At 37.1% G+C, this 21167-nt stretch overlaps 4 protein-coding genes across 4 annotated transcripts; 2 read left to right on the forward strand and 2 right to left on the reverse strand.

The window, feature by feature from the left end:
- Positions 1–500: 500 nt before the first annotated feature.
- On the forward strand, positions 501–1613 carry LOC106715726. The gene is made up of 3 exons (XM_014509072.2): positions 501–760; positions 1052–1178; positions 1383–1613. The coding sequence occupies exons 1-3, from the start codon at positions 502–504 to the stop codon at positions 1576–1578; spliced, it is 582 nt and encodes a 193-aa protein (XP_014364558.1). The 5' UTR covers position 501; the 3' UTR covers positions 1579–1613.
- Positions 1614–2050: 437 nt separating this feature from the next.
- Positions 2051–5990, reverse strand: LOC106715727 (phospholipid-transporting ATPase ABCA3-like). The gene is made up of 8 exons (XM_045681613.1): positions 5897–5990; positions 5357–5581; positions 4263–4396; positions 3931–4078; positions 3593–3803; positions 3309–3457; positions 2629–2708; positions 2051–2239 (listed from the first exon to the last, which is right to left on the reverse strand). The coding sequence occupies exons 1-8, from the start codon at positions 5988–5990 to the stop codon at positions 2051–2053; spliced, it is 1230 nt and encodes a 409-aa protein (XP_045537569.1).
- Positions 5991–10602: 4612 nt separating this feature from the next.
- Positions 10603–12182, reverse strand: LOC106715729. Its single transcript, XM_014509075.2, has 4 exons — positions 12101–12182; positions 11748–11915; positions 11184–11400; positions 10603–10811 (listed from the first exon to the last, which is right to left on the reverse strand). The coding sequence occupies exons 2-4, from the start codon at positions 11904–11906 to the stop codon at positions 10603–10605; spliced, it is 585 nt and encodes a 194-aa protein (XP_014364561.2). The 5' UTR covers positions 11907–11915; positions 12101–12182.
- A 1992-nt stretch (positions 12183–14174) lies between these two features.
- LOC106715730 (thioredoxin domain-containing protein 3 homolog) lies at positions 14175–19213 on the forward strand. Its single transcript, XM_045681599.1, has 15 exons — positions 14175–14268; positions 14558–14661; positions 14787–14858; positions 15101–15250; positions 15378–15576; positions 15918–16088; positions 16296–16459; positions 16692–16823; positions 17014–17103; positions 17308–17457; positions 17616–17741; positions 18062–18153; positions 18453–18642; positions 19014–19076; positions 19155–19213. The coding sequence occupies exons 1-15, from the start codon at positions 14175–14177 to the stop codon at positions 19191–19193; spliced, it is 1836 nt and encodes a 611-aa protein (XP_045537555.1). The 3' UTR covers positions 19194–19213.
- The last annotated feature ends 1954 nt before the right edge of the window (positions 19214–21167 follow it).

Here is a 21167-nt window from a genome sequence, read left to right on the forward strand (position 1 = left end):
CTATGCTTTGTATGACTAAATACATGTGTTATAAACTAGCTTACTTTTCTGCATGCATCCATCGAAAACTGCTTAAATACACTTAATTTCACGTTTCGCCCGCTGAATTTTCGTGCCGAAGGCATAATTTAGGTCCCCTTTTTTTTCTCACCCTTTTCTTAAAGGAAAAAATCGACTGATTTGACGGAGAACGGGAAGCATAGGAATCGAAATAGAGTCTTTGTTACCCTCATTCGTCGATTGAAGGGAGACAACGTATCTGCAGTTGCAGATGTCTATGAGGAGCGGTCGCTTCACTAATTCGGTGAATTTAGGTGGCCGCTTGCTTGTTTGTCACCTTACGATTTAAAAAATCCTCCGGCATTTCCACATTTCTTCGTTGATTCCATTCCTTCTATTAAATTACACAAAACTAAAATCTTGATTAAACTAATGCATAGCTAATTGAAAAAACGAAAACAGATAAAGATTTCGAATCATTGCAATTATAAAGCATTAACCATGAAGCTCGTGAAGATATTTGTAATTATTTATGTAGTTAAATCAATCGAGGGCTGCAGGGGGCCTGTCCCGACCGGGGTAACGAAGCCGCCGGGGCAGAGGGACTGGGATAAATGGAATCTGCCACCTTATAACGATGATTGGGCGGGGTTTGTTGATTTATTAGGAACGAGGGAGATCAAAAAGGACAAATCGGCGAACTATGGCGTAGAAGACGACCGTATAAAAGACGTACCAGGATTTCCCAGTAGATGGATGGGTATGACAATTCTACATCTATCAGTATTATGCGGATATCCAAATTCCAAGTTTCGACAAGGAACCAAAATCAATCTGGCAAAGGCGTTTATCTTTTTTCATATTTTATACATCTCTTCAAATATATAAGACTTAGGCAGCTAGATAACGTATGAAATTGATAACATTTTACACTCTTTAATGTTGGAAGCAACAGATGAGGCAATTTCTGCTCTCCGCAGTTCATGATTTCATTTACATTGTTTCATTTAGTTTGTTTTAATATATGCCACTAAACAGTTTACTGTCATAGATGTTGGACCTGGTAATCCTGGACATGATCCACCGAGCAATGCTAAGGTTGTTGGTTATGTTGGGCAAGCCGCATATTGTCTGGATCTAGCTGACAAAGGAACTGGTACAACATTTTGGTATTTGCGGTAAGATTGGTTAAAGGATTAATTGAGCCCCAAGATGATATCGAGTTTTGCACCTAGTGTAAAATTTGTTTCGCTTTTTGGATTTAGTATCTTGATTGTCACTGTAGGTTTGAATTGCACTAACAGCTATTCCGAGTAATTATTAAGAACCTCACAAATACTAGAACTACGTACAAATTAATAATGTTGTATTAAATTTTCCAGATGGTATTACGATCATATGCGAGGTCGTTGCAGAAGGTTCGTGTACTCCGGTTTCGGTGGGAATGCTAATCGGTTCATAGACAAGTTGACATGCGAAAAGAATTGCAAGCACCCTCCACAACCTTGCTGCGTTTCCGAAGTAAAGATTGACTTCGAAAAATTCTTAAACCCTGATGGGGCACCAACCTTTGGTTAATCAATTAGTAATATCGGTCGACACGTAAGCTGGTTTTAAATGAACATGTAGTAATAATCAAACGGTTAAATTTTGCTTACATTGAAACAAAATTATTAGTATTTCTGTTTTAAATAAAATATACTGGAGTTATTGTCACAATTTATTTCCACCTCGTACATAAGTAAACCTAATAACATAAAAAACATTACATTGATACTAAAAAAAATGCAGCTTCAAAGAAACGACATTCGCATAACCTTACATAATATTACAAGTACTGCGTCGAGAACGTACAACAAAGCTGTAGGTTTTTACTGTGGAAACGTTTGTATAAAAATATATTGTCATCGCTCCCAGTTAATTTCACGCATTAAGACAGTGGAATTTCACGGTAAATTATACATCCCGATACTTACTTTAAAATTTATCGTATATTCCCTAGAATTACACGCTTAGAACCATTACATTTATATGATTTTTAAGCGTAGAGCTACCAGGTCCGCGCCTGGCGCACGTTAAAGCGGCTGTCCTGCACGAACTGGATGAAGCCGTCCTCCAGGGTGCCGTCGAACACCGAGAAGTCCTCCACGATATCTGCGAACTCCTGCGTCAGCTCGTACACTTTGCAGTACACTTCACTGTAGTGCAACCGCGCTGCTACGATATACCGCAGGCAGGTCTAGAGACAACGAGCTATTAGTTCAACCATTGGACCAATAATTTAATTGGAATAATACTTGATACTCTAAAAAAAACAGAAAGTGAAAAATCTTTTTTATATCAATCGTACAAAACAGATTTTTTTTTTAATTTACTATTACTGCTATGACTATGTGATAAATTACTAAGTCCCTTCTTCTTGATCGTGGATAAACTAACGTAGATGCCACTGCCCGGTCAGGCGAAGGAGAACACCACGGGGTTTAGTGGGTATTCCGGTCGCCTTCTGCGGCCGGCGAGTCCCACACGAAACCGTCCCCGCAGCACGGACGGCGAAGTGCGTAAATGCATTCCCCGCGTCAACAAAAAAAATCACTTCTTCTTCTATGTGATAAATTTCTTAGTTACCAGATGTTCGTCCCTTAGCGGACTTTTGAATTCTGCTGCCAGCATTTCTTTTAGCATTTCGACTCGCGAAAATCCCGTATCTGGTGTGAAAATAAATTTACTTATTAAGACGAAGAATTACAGACTTTTTTCGTGTTTTTGTTCAGAACATGGAAAATTACTACGCCGTGTTGTATTTGTTTTGAATTATTTACCTGATTGTGTTTTTTTCTTGTATTCTCTCTAATAAACACGGTTTGTTTTTTTAAATTACATATATACGAATAAAGACCTTTTGGCCGCTACTGATTATTTAGAAAAAGAAAATTATATTACTATGGGTCCTTTTCCTATATGGTTGAAACTTTGAGAGCCTCTCCTGAAAATTGGTCATTTTGCACATTGGCCCTTATTCGATTCGCCATCGATTAATATCGAAATGGTTTTTGAGAAAAACCTAATTATTGATAGATTGCAATTAATATATCAGTGTGCGTGCGCGCACACACAAAGATAACGCTTGTAATAATATTTTTCACCATTCTATTCATGATAAAAGGGAGAAGAAAAGCTGTAATGACATCTACGCCTCGCACACTCGTTTCACCCGGCTATGGCCTAGCCATTTACAATAATATGATTACTCGTAATGTTTTGTTTTAAAAAGAATATATTGAATTTTCAAAATACGTGCTACTTACCTGTTACAACGCTGTTGACGCGAAGTTTGATGAGCACGGTATGTCCTCGCGCGTACGACACCCGGAAGTGCGTGGGTGTGCACAACATACTCATCTCACCCTCGTCCAGGATCGTGAAGTTGTTACACAGTCGCTCCACCTCCTCCATGCTAACAAATACATTTATTATGAAAGCTTACTAATTTCATGTAGCACTGACATTCACAGATGGCCTGAGCTATACGTTGCGTCACCGCAGTTTACTATCAGAAATCATAGTTTAAAGTGACGTGTGTGTGTTTTACTTGTGCGAGGCTAAGACGAGGGAGCGACCGTAGCAGAGGTTGTGCTCGAGCGCCTCCCAGACGACGCGGCGCGCGGCGGGGTCCAGGCCGTTCGTAGGTTCGTCCATCAGAAGGACAGGCGCGCCGCCGCTCAGAGCCGTTACCGTGCTCAGCCGCTGCCGCATACCGCCACTCAGACCCGACACGATGTACGACCGCGATTGATCCATACCTTCATACAGTAAAAGAATTTAAAACACACACAAGTTATTCTTATTGTTCCTTGATTAGTACTGACACAAGATCAACTAATTTAAATTTAACAACGTAATATTTTAATGTCTAGTTAGCTTATTTACCAATAACTTTGAGCCAAGTATTATTTTCACACTCGATGTCCGCAGCGGTGAGGCCGCGGAAAGCCAGCAACGTTCGCAGGTTCACTTCGCCGCTTCGGAAGAAGTCCATACCGAATGTCTGATGACTGTAGCCGAGACTGTGCAAATACTGGAAGTAAACATGTTCGACAGTCGGACTGTTCAGTTAAATCGTAGGTGTGTAGGCAAAATGGTAAACGTAAGTTAAACTGCATGGTACTTAGTTTTGCCTACACACGTACGTTTTGATTTAACACTCAATCTGTTCAGTTAAAACTTAAAATTTGAAGCAGACTTTAAGGAGATTAACATACATTGTCAGGCTGTTTATTAATAAAGTAGCAGTTGGCGAAAATATTTCCTCTCGTGAGCAAATCGTAGCGAGTTAATACTTTGAACACCGTAGTTTTTCCGCTGCTGTTCAGTCCAGTCAAACCGAAGCATTCTCCTGTATACAGTCAAGTAGTAAAGAATTAAAACTTATTAAATAAAAAAGCGAAGAAATATATAAAATTCGAATTTTCTTACCTTTTCTTAGAGAAAAGTTAACATCTTTCAAACCAAAGAATTTGCACCAAAACTGTAAAAGGTACACTTTCCAACATCGACTCACGAGCATCGTCTCCTTTATGGTTTCAATTGCTGTTTCAATCAGAAAGACACGGCATTATTATAACACGACATAAATTAGTTCTAATCTAATTATGTAACAAAAAATTCATGAAAAAGCAGTTCATTAGTAATGAACTGATTTCTAAAGATTTCAGCACTTTCCTTGTCTATTCAGCGCGTAGCTAATCGCATCGAATATTATTAAGTAGTACAATTGTCTGACGAAGGTCTGAAAGTCATTTTGAAAATAGTCTAGGAACAAATTTCATTATTATGTTATAGGATTCATACTTCAAACTAACTCACGCCTTTCGATTGTGGTTCTTACTTGCTCCTTTTCTGCAAAAACGTCTGGATTATCATACTTTCTAGTTGGCAGTGGATAGGCGCGTCTGTTTTTTATCTTATTCCATAGCTTTTCTAGTTGTTGATACTCTAACAGTAAAACAAGGCTCTGCAAATGTTAAGATTTCTGGCATATTAATGCCTATCGGTTGTAGAAATGCTCCTTTTACATTTCAGCGTAAATTTATCTATTAAGAGTTACAGTTACGGGTAAAATAAAAGTCAAGGTCTTGGTGTGATAAAATTATTTATATACTTACGGTAAAAACTATTATTTGAGCAGTATTTACTAAAAGCGGCACACCCATGCCATCCGTCGAGACTCTGTAAGGACTGAACCAGTGACCATACCCCATGGACCTGTCTGAATAAGTTTGTAGTTGGTAGTTTGCTTTGTGTATCTGTCGTAAGATTTTGTAGACTTTGGAACTAATTGTTGAAAAAAAATTACCGCAACAAACATCCGAGGGATAATCCAGCGGTCCTTGCGTCTGGGTGCAAAACTGGTAGTAATACAAGCACATTTGGTTGTACCGCGCAGAATTCGTCAGCCTTTTGATCGACAGCACGAATATATACATGGGTATGAACATGCTTAGATTGTCTACCAACAACAGAGTTCCATGGTTCACCTCGAGACTCTCGTAAGCAAACTTAAGTAGATGAGCGTACAAACCTGATGTATAAAGAGATATTTTTTTATGCATTTCCCACTAAGGCTAAATAATTTTACACGTGATACCACTACAAGATTACACAATAACACTTACTAACCAAAATAAATCAGAAGCAACAAAACTACCAAACCAATAGTCTTCTCATGGCAGAAATACGTTAAAAAATATACAAATGTGAAAAAGCTCAATCCGCACATTATAAGTGCAAGTAAGTAGGCATCTGAAAAAGACAGATAGAATTTTGTACCCTTGCCCTCTTGAAGGTTGAATTCTCAATAAAAAAGTTAACAGGTTTTATATTCTTCTTAACTGACTCATTGTTTCGACGTTATCGAGCGTGTCGTCTTTGTCGAGAACGATGGCGGCGATGATGGTGCCGCTACAGTGTAGCAGGAGATAGTGGCCCATGTGGTAGAACAGCGTGACCAGCCAGTAAAGCACGGACGGACAACCGGCCTTCACGTGCAGGTAGCGGGTATACGCCATCCGCTCTCGGTACGGCAGCATCACGTCATTCATCGCCGCCGATAGTATAACTGGTACACATTCAAACAGTTGTGTGGAAAAGACGAATAAACCAACAGAGGATGGGAAGAAATGTTATGTTATTAATTCTATATATCTCGTGTGAGCCACTTATAATTCAAGTATGACGTTTAAAAAATGTTAGACCAAACTTACTATACACGCTTATAGATGCGAACATGTAACAATTAAGTTCGCTTTTCGGTTTTTTCCAGTCGAAGTACCCGTAGATAACTCGCATTTTAATGACCGGCTCGTAGCTGGCGCCCAGGCGCTGAGCGGCGATGATGTTGCTAAGCAAATTTAATCCAACAGATGCTGAATGCTTCACACTGCTGTCATAGTTCAGCATCGCCTGGTGATCGTCCACGTAAACGTCGATGATATCTCTGGAGAACGTCCTCTTCAGCGATGTACATTTGTCGCAGTCGCAGTTGTCTGTAAAAAAATAATCGGGGCGTGGATAGCCTTATATCGGTGCGAATCCCGCACAAGCTTTAATATCGAGTTTATAATTAATGGTGACATAAAGAAATATTAGTGAATAACTTTCAAGAATCGGGTAATATTTTATAAATTGACAAATCACGTATCTATTTTCATTGTTTTCGTTTGGCAGATTCAAAATGTATAACTAAAAAAATATACGCACGGTGACCAGATTTTTCTTTCGCTTGACGCAGTATGAGATGTGGGTAGGCGATCTTTAGTTTATCTATAATATCACCGAGGTCGCCACTGCAGCTAATATCGTAGGTGGCAACAGGCGCGTCTACTTCGTTGTACATGTTCAGGTCCATTTTTAAATAGGCCAGGACGTATGGATTGTTTAACACATTAGTTAAAATCAAGCAAAGGGCCAAAGGACAAATGAATTGCTGAAACAAGTTTTAAACATGATAATTTCTTATTAAGCGACTTTGATCAATTAGTGCGCAAAGAGATTTTTTATTTGCGTAATATTGATATTATCAATAATACATTTTATGGTAATAATGATTTTTCATCGTTAATTTAATGTAGGTACAAGTGGTAGCAGTTAAAACTTACTAGCAATAAAAACGGCACAAGTTTTGAAAGACTAAAGTCAATCTGCCTCTTGAACAACTCTCTCGTCTGGGTCAAAAATACCGTCCATTTTGGGTCAAAACAGAATTCCTCTTAAAATAAATGAAAAATGATCATTTACTTAAATTGTAGTGTATAGACACTGACGATTTCTTTTATTCAATTTCCTAAAACTCACCAGTTTTTTTTAAAAATGGCACTCCTTCATGAAACGCATCCATGCAAATGTCGCTACATAGCCTAAGATAAATAGGAATAAATATTTAAAAATTTAATTTTCAAATGGTCCACACAGTAATAAGTGCAGAACTTAAAGCACCGATTGGAGATAAAAAATCAACTTTCCTGGCCTCAAAGATTCATCGACGAGAAATAAAGCTTTAAAGTTAAGAGAATAGTCACCTTAAACACACAACTAACTCACTTCATAAAAACTTCTTCCATTGTGACAGTGCCTATCCCTATAGACTCTATATCAAGCTTAGATCTGCAGGCCTCAAGCCTGTTAAGAAGGCATTCCATGTCAGTCGCGGGAGAGATTTCGTAGACAAGCGTGCGCAGAATCTTGTCGCTCAGTTCCGCATCGGGCGACATTTCGCGCATCACCGAACTAATCTTGTGCAGGTCCGGTAGCATTCGCGTAGTAATTGACACACGGAACCCCGCGCCTATTTGTAAAATTGATCAAGATTAGTGAAGTGTTTCCTATGGACAATGCTTAAATGTTGAATTGAGATAGAGCCGAAACATTTTTTCGCATTTCTATCACCCGCACTCACATCTTAGCAAGTTCTAATTCCGTCATTTTATGTTTAAGTCCCTAGAAACTAGGAGTTCATTATTGATCGTTACTATTTCATTAGACATATAGGCAACAGAAGATCTCATTTACCTAGTGTCTATTATAATTATGTTTACCAATTGCTTTCTTCAGATATTCCGGCGTCGCATAGCATCGTATTATGCCCGAGTGGAGGCCCAGGATGCGATCGCCCAAGATGTCCGCTTCGTCCATGTAATGCGTCGACATAATCACCGTCCGATGTCCTCGGAGTGTCTTGAAATGATCAGTACAAGTAAAACATTATTAGAATAAAAAAACTGCCGACATGAATAAAGCAATTCAGAAGTCAAATTCTGCTCTGTTAAAGGGTGTTGGTAGTTAATGCTCACCAACAATATATCCCAGATCTCCCTTCTGGCTTCGACGTCGAGGCCGGTGGTGGGTTCGTCTAGAAGCAGAAGGTTAGCGTCGCCGCACAGCGTGCAGCCGAACTGCAGCCGCCGCAGCATCCCGTGCGACATCTTCTCCGGTGTCCACGTATCCTTAGCATAAAGATCCAACTGCTTCATAAGTTCTTCCGCGTAATCCTGCGCCTTTTCCATTGAATCGCCCCTCATCTGCGCCACATGAAAATATTAATTCTAAATGAATGGCCCCCACAACCCCATGGGCATATGAAGTTAATAATGTTCTAAATATTTGATGTTTGTCAACTAAGGCCCTTCGTACACAAGGCAACGTAAGTCTTCGAATTCCTTGCGAAAATCGAGTTGCGCGAGCTCCGTACACACAACATTGAATCGTCTATTAGTTCAGTACGAGTAAAGCTGAATCTTTACCATATCGTCTTGCGCAAGTCGCTTAGCGACCAAAATCTCCGGGTTACGATTATTTACGTTGCCTAGTGTACGAAAGGCCTAACAGTTACAATGCTACTTACGATAAGTTACGATGATTACAATTTACCATGCAAAAAAACATTAAATGCTCCCTGACGGTCAAATCGGGATACAAAGCATTGTTCTGTGGACAAATGGCAACTTTACGTCTCAAATCTACTTGACGAGTCAATGTGTCAAATCCGTTTATGAACACATTTCCTGATGTTTGCCTTAACATCCCTGAAACGAATGTTGAATTTAGGTTTAAGCTTAATAGAATTAAACGCTCATTTAAATTTTAGAAAAAAAAAAAAACAAAAAGGAAAAGTCTCAGTCTAAATATTACGAAATGTTAAATAGAAAGAGTCGGTAATTTTTGAGGTGATAATTTTTTATATGATGGATGAAGTAAACATCGAATTATTCTGAAAAGGGTACTAGCAGCCAATGACGCCATCGAATAATCAAAGGTACTATCAATAAATAATTTGGTTGGGTTAACTTCATATAATCATAAACTACCTGCAATAATTGATATAAGAGTTGACTTTCCAGCGCCGTTGTGACCTATAATAACGGTGATCTCCCCCTCATAGAACGTAGCAGATATATTGTTGACAGCGTATATAGTCGCTCCAGTATTTGTTCTGTACATCTACAAAAGCGTTTTATTCTAGTTCTAATTGTAACACATCGTCAAGTAAAAAAGTTATTAAACCAGACTGACTGATGACACACATTCAAGCTACTGGTCACAATGGAATGGACACTGTAATATATAAACGTTTAATGGAGATACATATGTTATTTAGTAATAAGTGAGATTATTAACCTTCTGTAGATTAACAACCTCGACCGCTCGAATCGCTGGTTCCGGATGTTGCTGGAAGAATTTCTCATGGGCTGGGTCTTGATTGATCTTCATTAGATTATCACATGCGGTCATTTGTGGTCTCTCCCAATATCCTTTCTGAAGTAATTTAAATTCTTTTTCTATTCTCCTACAATACTTGCAATTAGCGTTGCCAGGCGTGCGGATAAAGCCGGATATAGGTAGGCTTTTTGATTGCGCGTCAGGCCAAAATAAACGGTTTTCCGGCTTTTGTTAGGCTTTTTACATTTCCTAAACGAGAGTGTTAATACGGAGACAAAATCCTAAATAATATAGGGTGTCCGACCTTTCTACCCAAATGTCCGGCCAAACTGACATGTCTGTCCGGCTAGTAGGTTTGGCGACCTGGCAACCCTACTTGCAATCGAACTTTTAATACAAGACTTAATAACATCGGGATATTTTGGTGTCGGGACAAAGAAACCATGATTTATTTTGCCTAATTTAGCAAGAAAATTTGATGATATCGTGTACCTGACAAAGAAAGTGCCAAGGTCTTTGAATACCGAACTTCCTCGGCCGTACCAGCTCCAAGTAAAAGGTGAGTAAAAAACACATGATGATCTGTAGAAGTTGCAATACAAAGGAGAGTCGTACGCTGCCACTCTTGCTGCCATCATTGAAGCGGTGAAACTCTCCGGACCACGTGGAAAAATCTATTCCTACACCTAAAAAGTGTACCATTATTTACACTTATTTAAACACCCATTCGATAACATGTTCGAAAATTTATTGACCAGGAGAATCGGTGGCACTGAACTTGATAACACAAAAAAGGACCAGTAGACTAGATGATACTTTAAAAACTTCTTTATGTTTGCGCAGATAGAAACGTATCTTCATTTAAGACTGGGAATGATTAGCATAGATTTATGGATGTGATTGAATGGAACAGACATGAAAAGTATTACCTAATTCACTAGCTACGAATATCTGATGAATAAACCATATGAATGGAGCGTGAGGCAGCAATCCTTTTAGGATCAATCCTATTATAGTAAAGCTTCCAACTTCAATGAGGATGGCAGGGAACCACGTGGTGAGATACGCAAACATTGATATAGACACTGTGTACCAAACTGAAACAAATATGTACAATACACTGATAAAATAGTAGATAAAGGTTTTTAAGCAGTCGCTTAGTGTAAATTTCTTACACAACGTCTAAAATAAGGTTTTCCCTCAGCGACTCAAAGTGTGGAGGTTAGTCTTAAAACTGCATCTGATAAAATTATGGATATAATTTTTTACCAACTTATATGTATACACATATTATAAACTTATTTAGACTACAGAAAATGCTTAGGCAAAGTCAAAATAGCACTCTTTAGCCAGCTATCTTGAATATAGACATTTTTTCATTTAACTATTTATCTAAATTCTTATAAAACTAGTAGAACGAGCATACGAGACGAACTTAAACGGAATAGTTATTTTATTATATATCTCACTGGTTTTGGTGATGTAACTGAGGGCAAAAGCGAATGCGATCACTGTCATGTAGTGCAGGAACCAGCCGATGAACGTGATGAAAGGATTTGCCTCGATGTCCAGCAGCTTGCACACTATGCTACTGCCCACACCCATCATTAGCGACGGTGGGAATGAATTCACTAACTGCGATAGACAAATCATCAGTGATGATGCGCCAGCCATCTCAGAGATCTCCTGGAAGATGATGAAGTTATTGAAATTTTTAATTTGGTAATATTTTGTGGAATCACAAGAAAAGAATTCCATAAAACTTTTCTCTCTTGTTTGTTGTCAATTTGAAAAATGTTACCTTGAAACTTAGTTTTTTAATTGTAAAAAGAACATATAATTTAAGCAGAGAACATGATGGTGGAACATGAATTCAAGAGTTAACAAGTTAAAGAAAAAAAGCATTAGGACTGTTGGGTACTGAAACCAGTTAACATTTTGAATTGGGTCTACGAGAAGAATAACTTTGGATAAAACTGATATAACCATCCATGTTTAACTATAAGAAAATAACCTTTCTTGGACTAAATTACCTGTATTCCTGTTGTTTTGTCTTCGTTCATTCGCAGCATGATTTGTGTGAAAGAAAATATGGGGGCAATGAAAGTGACTGCGATCAAGGAAAAGAATATGATATCGGATAATGTACGATCAAGTGCTAGTTGATGAGCATTACTCCTTAATTGCTTCATTGTTATATTCTGAAACCACAGTAGCTAACTATATTGACTTAATTAAAGTTGAAGCAACAAGCATAATTGTTAAAGAGAAGGTCTGGAGATCACCACGTTGTGGATTCCATTATACCATTATCATAATCCTTGTTTAGTTGGGATAGTTAGAAAACGTCCTTTAATTAAAAATAATAGAAATGATGTTAACAAACCTGCAAATCTTCATCTGTATTGGCTTTTATCTTTATAAAGCTAGAATCTATAGCCCATTGTAGTCGGAGAAATGATTCGCTCAATTCGTCTGGAAATTACAACTCAATAGAATAATTATGATCACGAAAATTGACCTAAAAAGTATGTCGAGCATGACTGTGGGTTACATTTTCATCGAAAACGTATGTATTTACAATTTAATAAATTCCAGCTGTCAATTCTTTGGTATAATTTAATTGGGGATTGTGGCGCTCATTATCTATCTTAAGTACAATTTGCATATTCTTTCTTTCATGAATTTTAATTGCCAGCATCTTTCAACCATCTTTTACTTAAATAAAGTACTAGTATCTAAAGAAACATACTCACTTAAAGATCAAACTCACCTAAATGTTCATAATCTCGTCTCCTTGACATGACTGTGACGTGATGCGGATTTCTTAAATGTATTGTATAATTAAGATAATCCGGTAAATATTCACCATCTAGATTCTAGAAGGCAATTGGTATTCATTAAAAAAACAATAAGCTCGATTATGCTATTTCTTAAAGCGTATCGAGACGTCTCACTCAGTAAAAGCCACCGCAGCAATGCGCAATTTCAGCAAAATTGAAGAATAATTAAGTTGAGATATTAAAACATCTTAGAATGGAGGTTGCTCAAAGGTTTCCTACTTAATTTATAACACAACACCTGCATATAAACGAATTACCTCAAACACAACGAGGCCATCGACGGACTGCAAGAGATTCAGCTCTTCTTCCGATTTTATTTCGTGCGATCTCATGTAACTATGCTCCATTTTATCTGTTTCATAATTTTCATCGTTATTATAATTTACTTGTTAAAGACGTATAACTATCAAAATTCTGGTTCAATGACCTTACCTGGAATAGGTTTGTATGGAGGTATGTACAGGGTGTCTGCAATTTTTTCTACGAGCCTGCTAGTCAGTTCCGTGTTCGGCGTGTACACAAGATGCGGCACCTGCAGTGCACAAATTGATTCTATAATTTTTAACTTCATACTTCTAATTAATTAATTAAGAAATGAGTTAAGCCGTTTCTTAATTAATTAACTATGATGTCTCACGAAAGTTTAAACAATTTAATTTATACTTCTAATTTATTGAGAAGTACTTATCATCATCGCGAATCGTTGCGCGACTAGACACACTGTTAGAAAAAGAGTCTACGAGTTGCTTCTCAAAAATCTGCACATTTTGTACAATACTCGATACAATTTTGAGAAAAATACCTTCAACATTTTAGTATAAACTTTTATTTTTGTGTTTAGCTTAGTGCTCAACGTCATCCACCTTGCAAAGAAGCGACCCTTTAATGCAGGAACAACACACTCAGAGAGAAATTAATCACTAATTTCAATTCGATCACATCGTATAAGAAACTATGTGCAATGTTTTCAGTGATTCTACGCATTGGGTCTTACCGTTGGGGGAGATCTGAGGGAATTAGCTTGTATTTTCGTAGTAACGTTATGAAATCCAATCAGAGGTAATAGCAAGAAGAGTGGCGTGAACAACTCCAGTATTGTCATGCACATGTGTCGCTTTCTTATTATGTAATGCTTCCACATTAGAACTGCAAATACATTCATTCTAGGTAACTATTATGTTGTCCAGAATGTCTTTTAATTTTGAATAATTGTATGCATCAATTATAACGGTTAACCATAATTTTTATATAACAATTCCTCTGTGTTATTTTTGTTATTGACATGATAATGAAATTGACGTAAAATTAAGAAACATTTAATGACAGAGGTAGGACCTCGAAGAGGTTAGTTGCTTCTGAGACTTCGAAACATCTGTACAAAAGACATCCCTTTTACTCTCGTTGAGAAAACGGAGATAGCTATATATTTCTATCAGAAGTTTCGATAATGGAGACTAACCGCTGTATATATCTTTCGTTTTTAAGTTTTTAACAAATTCTATTAAGAAAAAAACTTTATTTCATCATCAATCTGACAGCTTGCTGTTATTTGAAGCTTAGTTGAAAATAAGAATATTTGTTTAAACTAAAGTAAGGAATTTATAAACCAATAGGAAAATGGCACGTAAAGGACAAGTATCTATACAAGATAATGTAGAAACGAACGAGGAATTCCAGGATTATTTGATAGAACATATGGATCAGCTTATATGTATGTTAACACGATGACAGTTAGCTTGAATTCACATTGAAAACACTTATACAAAAACATATTGTCATCCCTCTCTCATTCCCTTGGAATGAAACTCATGATCAGCTAGACATAACATAGTAGATAGTGAGTAGATAGTGGTAGATAGCTAAACATAACATCCCTTTTTCATCTTTTATCACTTCTTTTCCTTGTATCAATGTTACGAGTGTTATGTTCTGTTCGTATTTAGAATCTACATAAGTTAGTTTTATTTATCACACATTTATTCATTTGTTGTGTGTGTCAGGTATGGAAGTTTACTCAGACTTTTGCGGCCCGTGTCTGGCCACCAATAACGCTATTAGGAAGGGGAAACTAGAAATAGGTCAAGACAGGATAGCTATGGGAAAGGTAATCTTGCAATTTTCTTTATTTTTTTTTGCAAGTAGTAGACTTACTTGATTTATAACTAAAATTGAAGCAATTTTTTTAAGTCACTACTGCTGTAAGCAACGCTGTCTTTTATTTTTTTCTAGGCGTTGGCTGACAAAGTAGACGTCCTAGCAAGGTTTAGAGGAAAGAGTGAACCTGTTTTTCTTTTTATAGTTGTAAGTATTAATCATGAGATATTAAACGAAAAAGCTTTTTACGTCGCTTTACCGACATGCGAAAGGCAGAAGAAAGCGTTTGCAGGCAAAATCCGTCTCGCAGACATTGAACAGTGGTTTTTAGTAATTTACCGACAGCGCTTTAGCATCCGAAAAAAGCACACTATATTACTTCGTCTTTTAGTCGCTTGTTATTTTAGGCCTTTAAGATTAGTGACTTCTGACCTATATGAACTTTGTAGAAGGGTAAGCTGACGCGAGCGATGTTCGGCGCGAACGGCATCGAACTTTGCCGCATCATCGAGGAAGAGCTAGCTTTTATGAAGAAGGAATTGGAGACCGGCATTGAGCGACCCAAGCAACCCATTGAAGAACTCCTGCCTGAGGAGTCTGTACGTTTTACAATACTCCTATAAATCGTTTGCAAACTTCTTGGAGTAATATTTCTATTCTAATATGACGTTCTTTTAAGAAACTATTGTAATTGTAATAATTTAAGAAACTGTAACTTGAACACAGGAAAAGATAGAAATGGAATTAAAGCAAGAAGAAGAAGCACGTCAGGCGAGAGAACGGATACGTATCCTAACGCTGGCCGCGCGTAAGAAGAGGGTAGCGGAAAGAATGGCCAAGAATCTCACGCAGCTCAACTTTATCCTGTACTGGCCCCACTGCCACCAGGCGCATGTCGATCTCTACGAGAAGTGGGATCTCATTAGTACGTTTTAAGTGTTTGATATATGTACACCCAGGAGAGGCCAATAATTAAAGAATAATCCACTGCAAAGACAAAATTTTTAGTCTTGTTTTGATTATTTAAAGTAGGGCAACGACAACTAATATGGACATGGTCACTAAATTTATGGGATAAAGGCTTTAGCTGGCAGTTTTCTGAATTTTATTAGGTTGTTATTCCCCAAAACGTTGTGAATTGGTTTCCATCTATGAAGAATAACAAGCAGGTAAACGGGAGCCTACCTGAAGATATTTCTACACATCCTTTAAGGGTTTTAGCTGGGTAACATATGGATTCTGTGTAAAACTATAAATACATATCAGATATCCAAGTTGGCGCTAAGGAAACGATACAGCTGACGGAGGCGATGGTGCCCGAAGCGCTGTATATGAGCGATGTGGAGCCGAACGAGGCCTGTGTGCACGCCCTGCTCTCCGGCGAGGTGCTCGTCGTGCTCTTCAAGATGTTCGACACAGATACAAGGAACTTTGTCAGTACGTAATTTATTGATGATGTACCTACTTTCACTCATTACACGAACATCCCGACCTGCAGGAGAACTAATACATTTTTTCTGACGAGTAATAAAGAGAGGAAGATATTGTTTTCTATAAAGTAATAGATGACAGCTAGCATCAAAATGTAAAATGAACGAATTAAATTGTAAAACTGTTAGTTATGACAATTATGTATTTCTAAAGAGTTACTCCGGTACACGTTGTACGAGGAAATTCCGATACCGAAGGAAGACGTGCCGCCGGAGAAGCAGGTGCCCCTGGTGCCGGCCTACGAGCGCTACGCCGCCGTCAGTAAGACCGTGCGCGAGGTGCGTCGCGAGCGTTACGAAGCTAAGCTTGAGAAATTGGTAAGTTATCACAACAGTGCTTTTAGATTACTATGGTATTTATCTATCTGAGGTATTATCATTGTCTTCTCCTGTTTCCTTTAAAAAAAGCTGGTAATACATTTTTAACCTGGCATATTTAACGGTTGTTAGAGAGGGTAAAAACATTAACATCAACGTACGTTCATACGTAGATAAAAATACTTGACTATGCTCTACAAAACAACTTTATTTTTAATGTAAACTATTTAAGCGATTGGAAAAAGAAGAACAAGAAAGATTAGCAGCAGAACAAGCGCGGCTAGCGCGTGAAGCCGAAGAGGAGAGATTATATCAGGAGAAGAAGCGGAAGGAAGAAGAGAGGATGGCTAGGATACAAGCTGGGGTAAGTCGCTTAACAACATTCGATATAGCTACGCATCACATGCAAGAGGACGAGCCAGTGGAGATTGTCCTGGTGAGTATGGACGCTGGTAAATAAGTCTCAGCTCGGTACTGATGGAATTATCAATATGTAATAAAGGAATGTTTTAGACAATACTACTGAAATTATAGTTTTATTTATAACTTGACAGTTACCTGCTGAGCCGGAACCGGAAGCAGGTGAAGAAGAGGTAGAAGGAGAAGGTGTTGGAGAAGAAATCGCCGAGGAAGAAGCACCGGAAGTTGTGGAAGAAGTAATTAAGATTTCATTTGTTTTGTATGTGATGAAACTTCTGTTTTGTTTTGTGTGAAATGAAAATGGAAAAAGCCAATTTTATTACTTACAAAAACTTTAGAAATTGATACGATTTATTTTTTTGTTTCGGTCAAATCTTTCAGAAATTGAGTATAGCTTTTTCTAACACCAGGAGCCGGAAGACCAAGAGAAGGTGGTGGAAGAAGAGGAGGTTTTCCACTCTGATGTGTCAGTGGAGGGGGAGGACTACATTCCTCCGGGAGGGCTGTTCGTGCCTGGACTGTACGCGCCGCCTAACGAACTAGCGAAAGCTAATGGATTAGCTTTCTTTTTTCCTAAAGTAATTTCTTCATGCATAATAAGTAGAATATAGAGACTACTTAACACTGGAATTTATACATAACTCAGTTTCGTTGCCTTGGTAAAATGTGTTTGTCGATTGCTTACCCTTCATCAAATGACATGGTAACTTTGTTGCTAGAGGTCTTCCTTGTGTAGGTTGTACAGCAGATAACCACGCTGGAGACTGAGCACTTGCCGCCGCATGTGTTAGTCATATTCTCCGTGGACAAGCGGCACGAGGTGCGCGACGCCATGAAGCAGTTTCCAGGTGAAATCATACAGGTCATTGCACAGATGTCAATGTATACTAAATTCTAAAATATGTTTTTATTAATTTATTTAATTTAATTACTTCTACGTATCATGTTATATATTAAACATGTACATATATAACTACATATCATATTTCTATAATTTTTTTTAATTGGAGCAGCATCATCAACAGCTTTAGATCCTCCACGAAAGACCCCCTCGATCAGTGCAATACCACAACCACAATTTCACAAAAACAATTTCGCCTTTTGTCTATTGAGTGTTTTTCGTTATCTTTATAACCAGTTTCCTAGAGTAGCTTAGAATAGATGTTTTAAATTGTTTAATAGGCTGGAATTTTTATGGGCGAGGACCCTTATGCTATGGAACACGTCGCATTCACCATAAAGCAGTACGACCAGATGACGAGACTGAGGAAACAGTAAGTTATTACAGTCACTACAATACACGCTGGGAAGTAAGTCGCCCCTCAAGCCCGCTACTGCGACCTACTCCGAATATTGTGTTCTGCGCGACTACTTATACGATGTTCCGATTATTAATATTCTTCCAGTAGTTTTTGAGTTTATTGCAAATAGAGAGACGGAGCTTGAACTTATTTTATAGCTAAGGATATAATTACTAGCAGATGCTACATTAACACTTTCAATGCTAATTCGATTTTAACGTCGGAATGCTTAGCAGTGAATGTTTTAAAGATATACAATTCATCACCAACAGTCGTGACCGTTTAGCGCTTATGGTCTCTCGCAAGCGTAGCAATGCTCTCCTGACCCTGGCGGGGCTGAACCCGTGCTATATCAGCAGTGATTTGGAGTCGGGCGAGAGAGACTGTTTGGCTATGTTCCCTGTGGGCTACGGTGATGAGTATGTTGAGGAAGAGAGTGTCGTTGAAGAGGAGCAAGTTGTGGTGAGGATTACAGTTACTACTCTTTTGTTATTACTTAAGCGTTTAAGCATTGGTCTAGACTCTACAATTTGTTGTGTAAGACCTTTTTTCATTGTACATGTGTAGTTTTTTTTGACAGTCCTTTTAATATTGAAAAAGCTAGCGCTTGAACACAATCCCACCCGATGAAGTGATGATGCGGTGTAAAGATGGTACGCGCTAGCTTTGTAAAGGTACTAAAATAAATTGACATTTGGATAAGTAAGGGAGATATTAAGTTACACAGAAAACGTAAATCTCATTTCAAATTATTATTTCAAAGCGAAATTTTAACAGTAACAGTTTTTCGTTGATGTCTGTTGCTTTTTAATTTATTTTAATATATGTAACAGGAAGTGATACCACCATCTGAACCGGAACCGGAACCAGAGGCAGATGCGGGACCAGAACCCGAGGTATGTTGTCAATATTTTAGAGCTTGCTTTTTCGTGATAAGCGAAACTTTTACAAACTATAAATTTTTTGGTTATCAGAATGAAGACGACGACGAAGAGGACCACGGAGATGATTGAAACTTTTGATATAACGACTTTCGTTTATGAATTAAAAATGTTACATTAAATATGTACCTATTTTTAATCATCTTAATATTTCATTATGTTCGGATTTGATTCGTTTTTTTTATATGATAAGGTGGAAAATGACCGAGCGGTCACCTGAATTCGCCGGAGTAGCGAAGTGACCGCTGCCCATAGATATCCGCAATTTAAGTTGCGTTGTCTACCCCTAATTGATGGAGGAAGGGTCGCACAGAATGAGATTATTTCCCCTTCCTATGCATCCCTTCCTCCGTCAAGTCTACTTCCCCTTCACATATTTTCCTTATAGGAAAAGGGTGGGAAAGGAGAGTTATAAAATTAGGCCTTAATTATTATTATTATTAAATAAAACAACAAAGTAGCTCAAGCATAGATTTTTATTTTTTTAAAACACACAAAAGAAATAACAAATTTTCTCTGTTGTGATTATTTTAAGGAATGGCTTGGGAATGTAAAATTTAAAATTATATATTTAAAAATAATACTTTTAATTAGTACCATTATATACATGTTGAAGTTGATACATTTAACTATGTACTTAAATAATAAATAAACAAATAAATTAATGAATTATAAAAAATAAAAAAAAATATTGAATCATCATGTTCGTAAAAATGTTAACGTTAATTCTTATATAACAGTTACTTAAACTAACAGCATTTTTCTCAATGTCCAAGTAAAGTGCAGAAATAAAAAATAAACTGACACATTACACTCCAAAAATAGTTTGCATTTTATAGCTTATTTGGGCATACACCAAATGATTGGTGAAACACGAACGAAGACTTTATATGACCAATAAGTTAGCTTGTTCTTGGTCACTTGGCTATTGTGAAAAAAACCTTTAGTATAAGGCCTAATAAGCTGTGAAACGCAAACTATTTTGAAGAGAAATATTATGTATTAATTGTTTCGTTAATTTGTTTCTTACCGTGAGTTTCTGAGACCAAAATGTCCGTTTAAAATATATTGTTATCACTGTTTTGTCAAAGATAATGCCAGAGATGACTATATGTTTTGTACAGAAAATTTGGTCTCAGAAACGCACAGTTAGTAAGTTATTCGGCACTCTACTTGGATATTGTGAAACATAATATATAAAATAGCATCTTAATACATTTACATATGATATAACACTTCGATGAAATGGCGGGAAATCATAGATGGGCGTTTTTTTTTTCGACCGATATTTTTTTAAGATTGCATAATTTAGCTTTGGTTTCGAATAATACGTCGTTATCAAAAATTCTCTTGCAATTTTATATCTCTTTGATTTTATTTACTTAAATACAATATTAGAACGAATTCTTCCTAACTCCTAATAGAACCTACTAGATACTTCATAGAGATGTTAAATTATTTAATAGAATAATACGTATAAAATTATATGAGCACAAGTTGCGATTGAGCTCACAATTACTGTATACATTAAAATATAAACTTTATAAACATCGCAATAAGATTAATTTTACAGTATTCATGCCAAATCACAAGCAGAGAGACTAACACGAAAATTTGCATTAATAAGAAAGTATTCGTAACGTCATTTATCGGCAAAATTATAAGATTTGTACAACGCATTGGCAGTAGTAGTATAAAGTAGAAGGTTAAATTTTGTACAATTTTTGCCATATTTTTTCGATGATTTACGTAAACGCATATCGCAAATATTCGTGATAGTCCCTGAGATCTAGGTTAGTGTTAGAATATAGAGAATAAATGTCTCATTTGCACCAATAAAATATAAGCAACTGGCATCTAATTAAATTATATAATTTATTTACTTATTGTAAATTATACGTTTTTTATGTACCTAAGAATGAGATCTTATATTTTTCCTTTTAGTGTATCATGTTACGTATTTGTGTTTGATAGGCGCTAAGGTAAATTTTGAGGTTAGAAAAATATATTATTATTTTTACAAAGGTTTAATAGTCGAAGAAATTA

The sequence above is a fragment of the Papilio machaon genome, chromosome 16, assembly GCF_912999745.1.
Source record: "Papilio machaon chromosome 16, ilPapMach1.1, whole genome shotgun sequence".
NCBI classification, from domain to species: domain Eukaryota; kingdom Metazoa; phylum Arthropoda; class Insecta; order Lepidoptera; family Papilionidae; genus Papilio; species Papilio machaon.

Excerpts from the sequence above, each read along its gene's own strand:
- LOC106715727 (XM_045681613.1), bottom strand. The coding sequence starts at position 5,990 with ATGGGCCACTATCTCCTGCTACACTGTAGCGGCACCATCATCGCCGCC. Across the intron at positions 5,582-5,896 it reads CGATAACGTCGAAACAATGA|GTTTGTACGCTCATCTACTT; the intron begins GTCAGTTAAGAA and ends TTTATACATCAG. Across the intron at positions 2,240-2,628 it reads CGCTAAGGGACGAACATCTG|ACCTGCCTGCGGTATATCGT; the intron begins GTAACTAAGAAA and ends CGTTGTCTCTAG.
- LOC106715726 (XM_014509072.2), top strand. The coding sequence starts at position 502 with ATGAAGCTCGTGAAGATATTTGTAATTATTTATGTAGTTAAATCAATC. Across the intron at positions 761-1,051 it reads ATTTCCCAGTAGATGGATGG|ATGTTGGACCTGGTAATCCT; the intron begins GTATGACAATTC and ends TTACTGTCATAG. Across the intron at positions 1,179-1,382 it reads ACAACATTTTGGTATTTGCG|ATGGTATTACGATCATATGC; the intron begins GTAAGATTGGTT and ends TAAATTTTCCAG.
- LOC106715729 (XM_014509075.2), bottom strand. The coding sequence starts at position 11,906 with ATGAAGCAATTAAGGAGTAATGCTCATCAACTAGCACTTGATCGTACA. Across the intron at positions 11,401-11,747 it reads ACAAAACAACAGGAATACAG|GAGATCTCTGAGATGGCTGG; the intron begins GTAATTTAGTCC and ends ATCATCTTCCAG. Across the intron at positions 10,812-11,183 it reads CAGTTACATCACCAAAACCA|TTTGGTACACAGTGTCTATA; the intron begins GTGAGATATATA and ends TATTTGTTTCAG.
- LOC106715730 (XM_045681599.1), top strand. The coding sequence starts at position 14,175 with ATGGCACGTAAAGGACAAGTATCTATACAAGATAATGTAGAAACGAAC. Across the intron at positions 15,251-15,377 it reads AACTCCTGCCTGAGGAGTCT|GAAAAGATAGAAATGGAATT; the intron begins GTACGTTTTACA and ends ACTTGAACACAG. Across the intron at positions 16,824-17,013 it reads TGGCTAGGATACAAGCTGGG|TTACCTGCTGAGCCGGAACC; the intron begins GTAAGTCGCTTA and ends ATAACTTGACAG.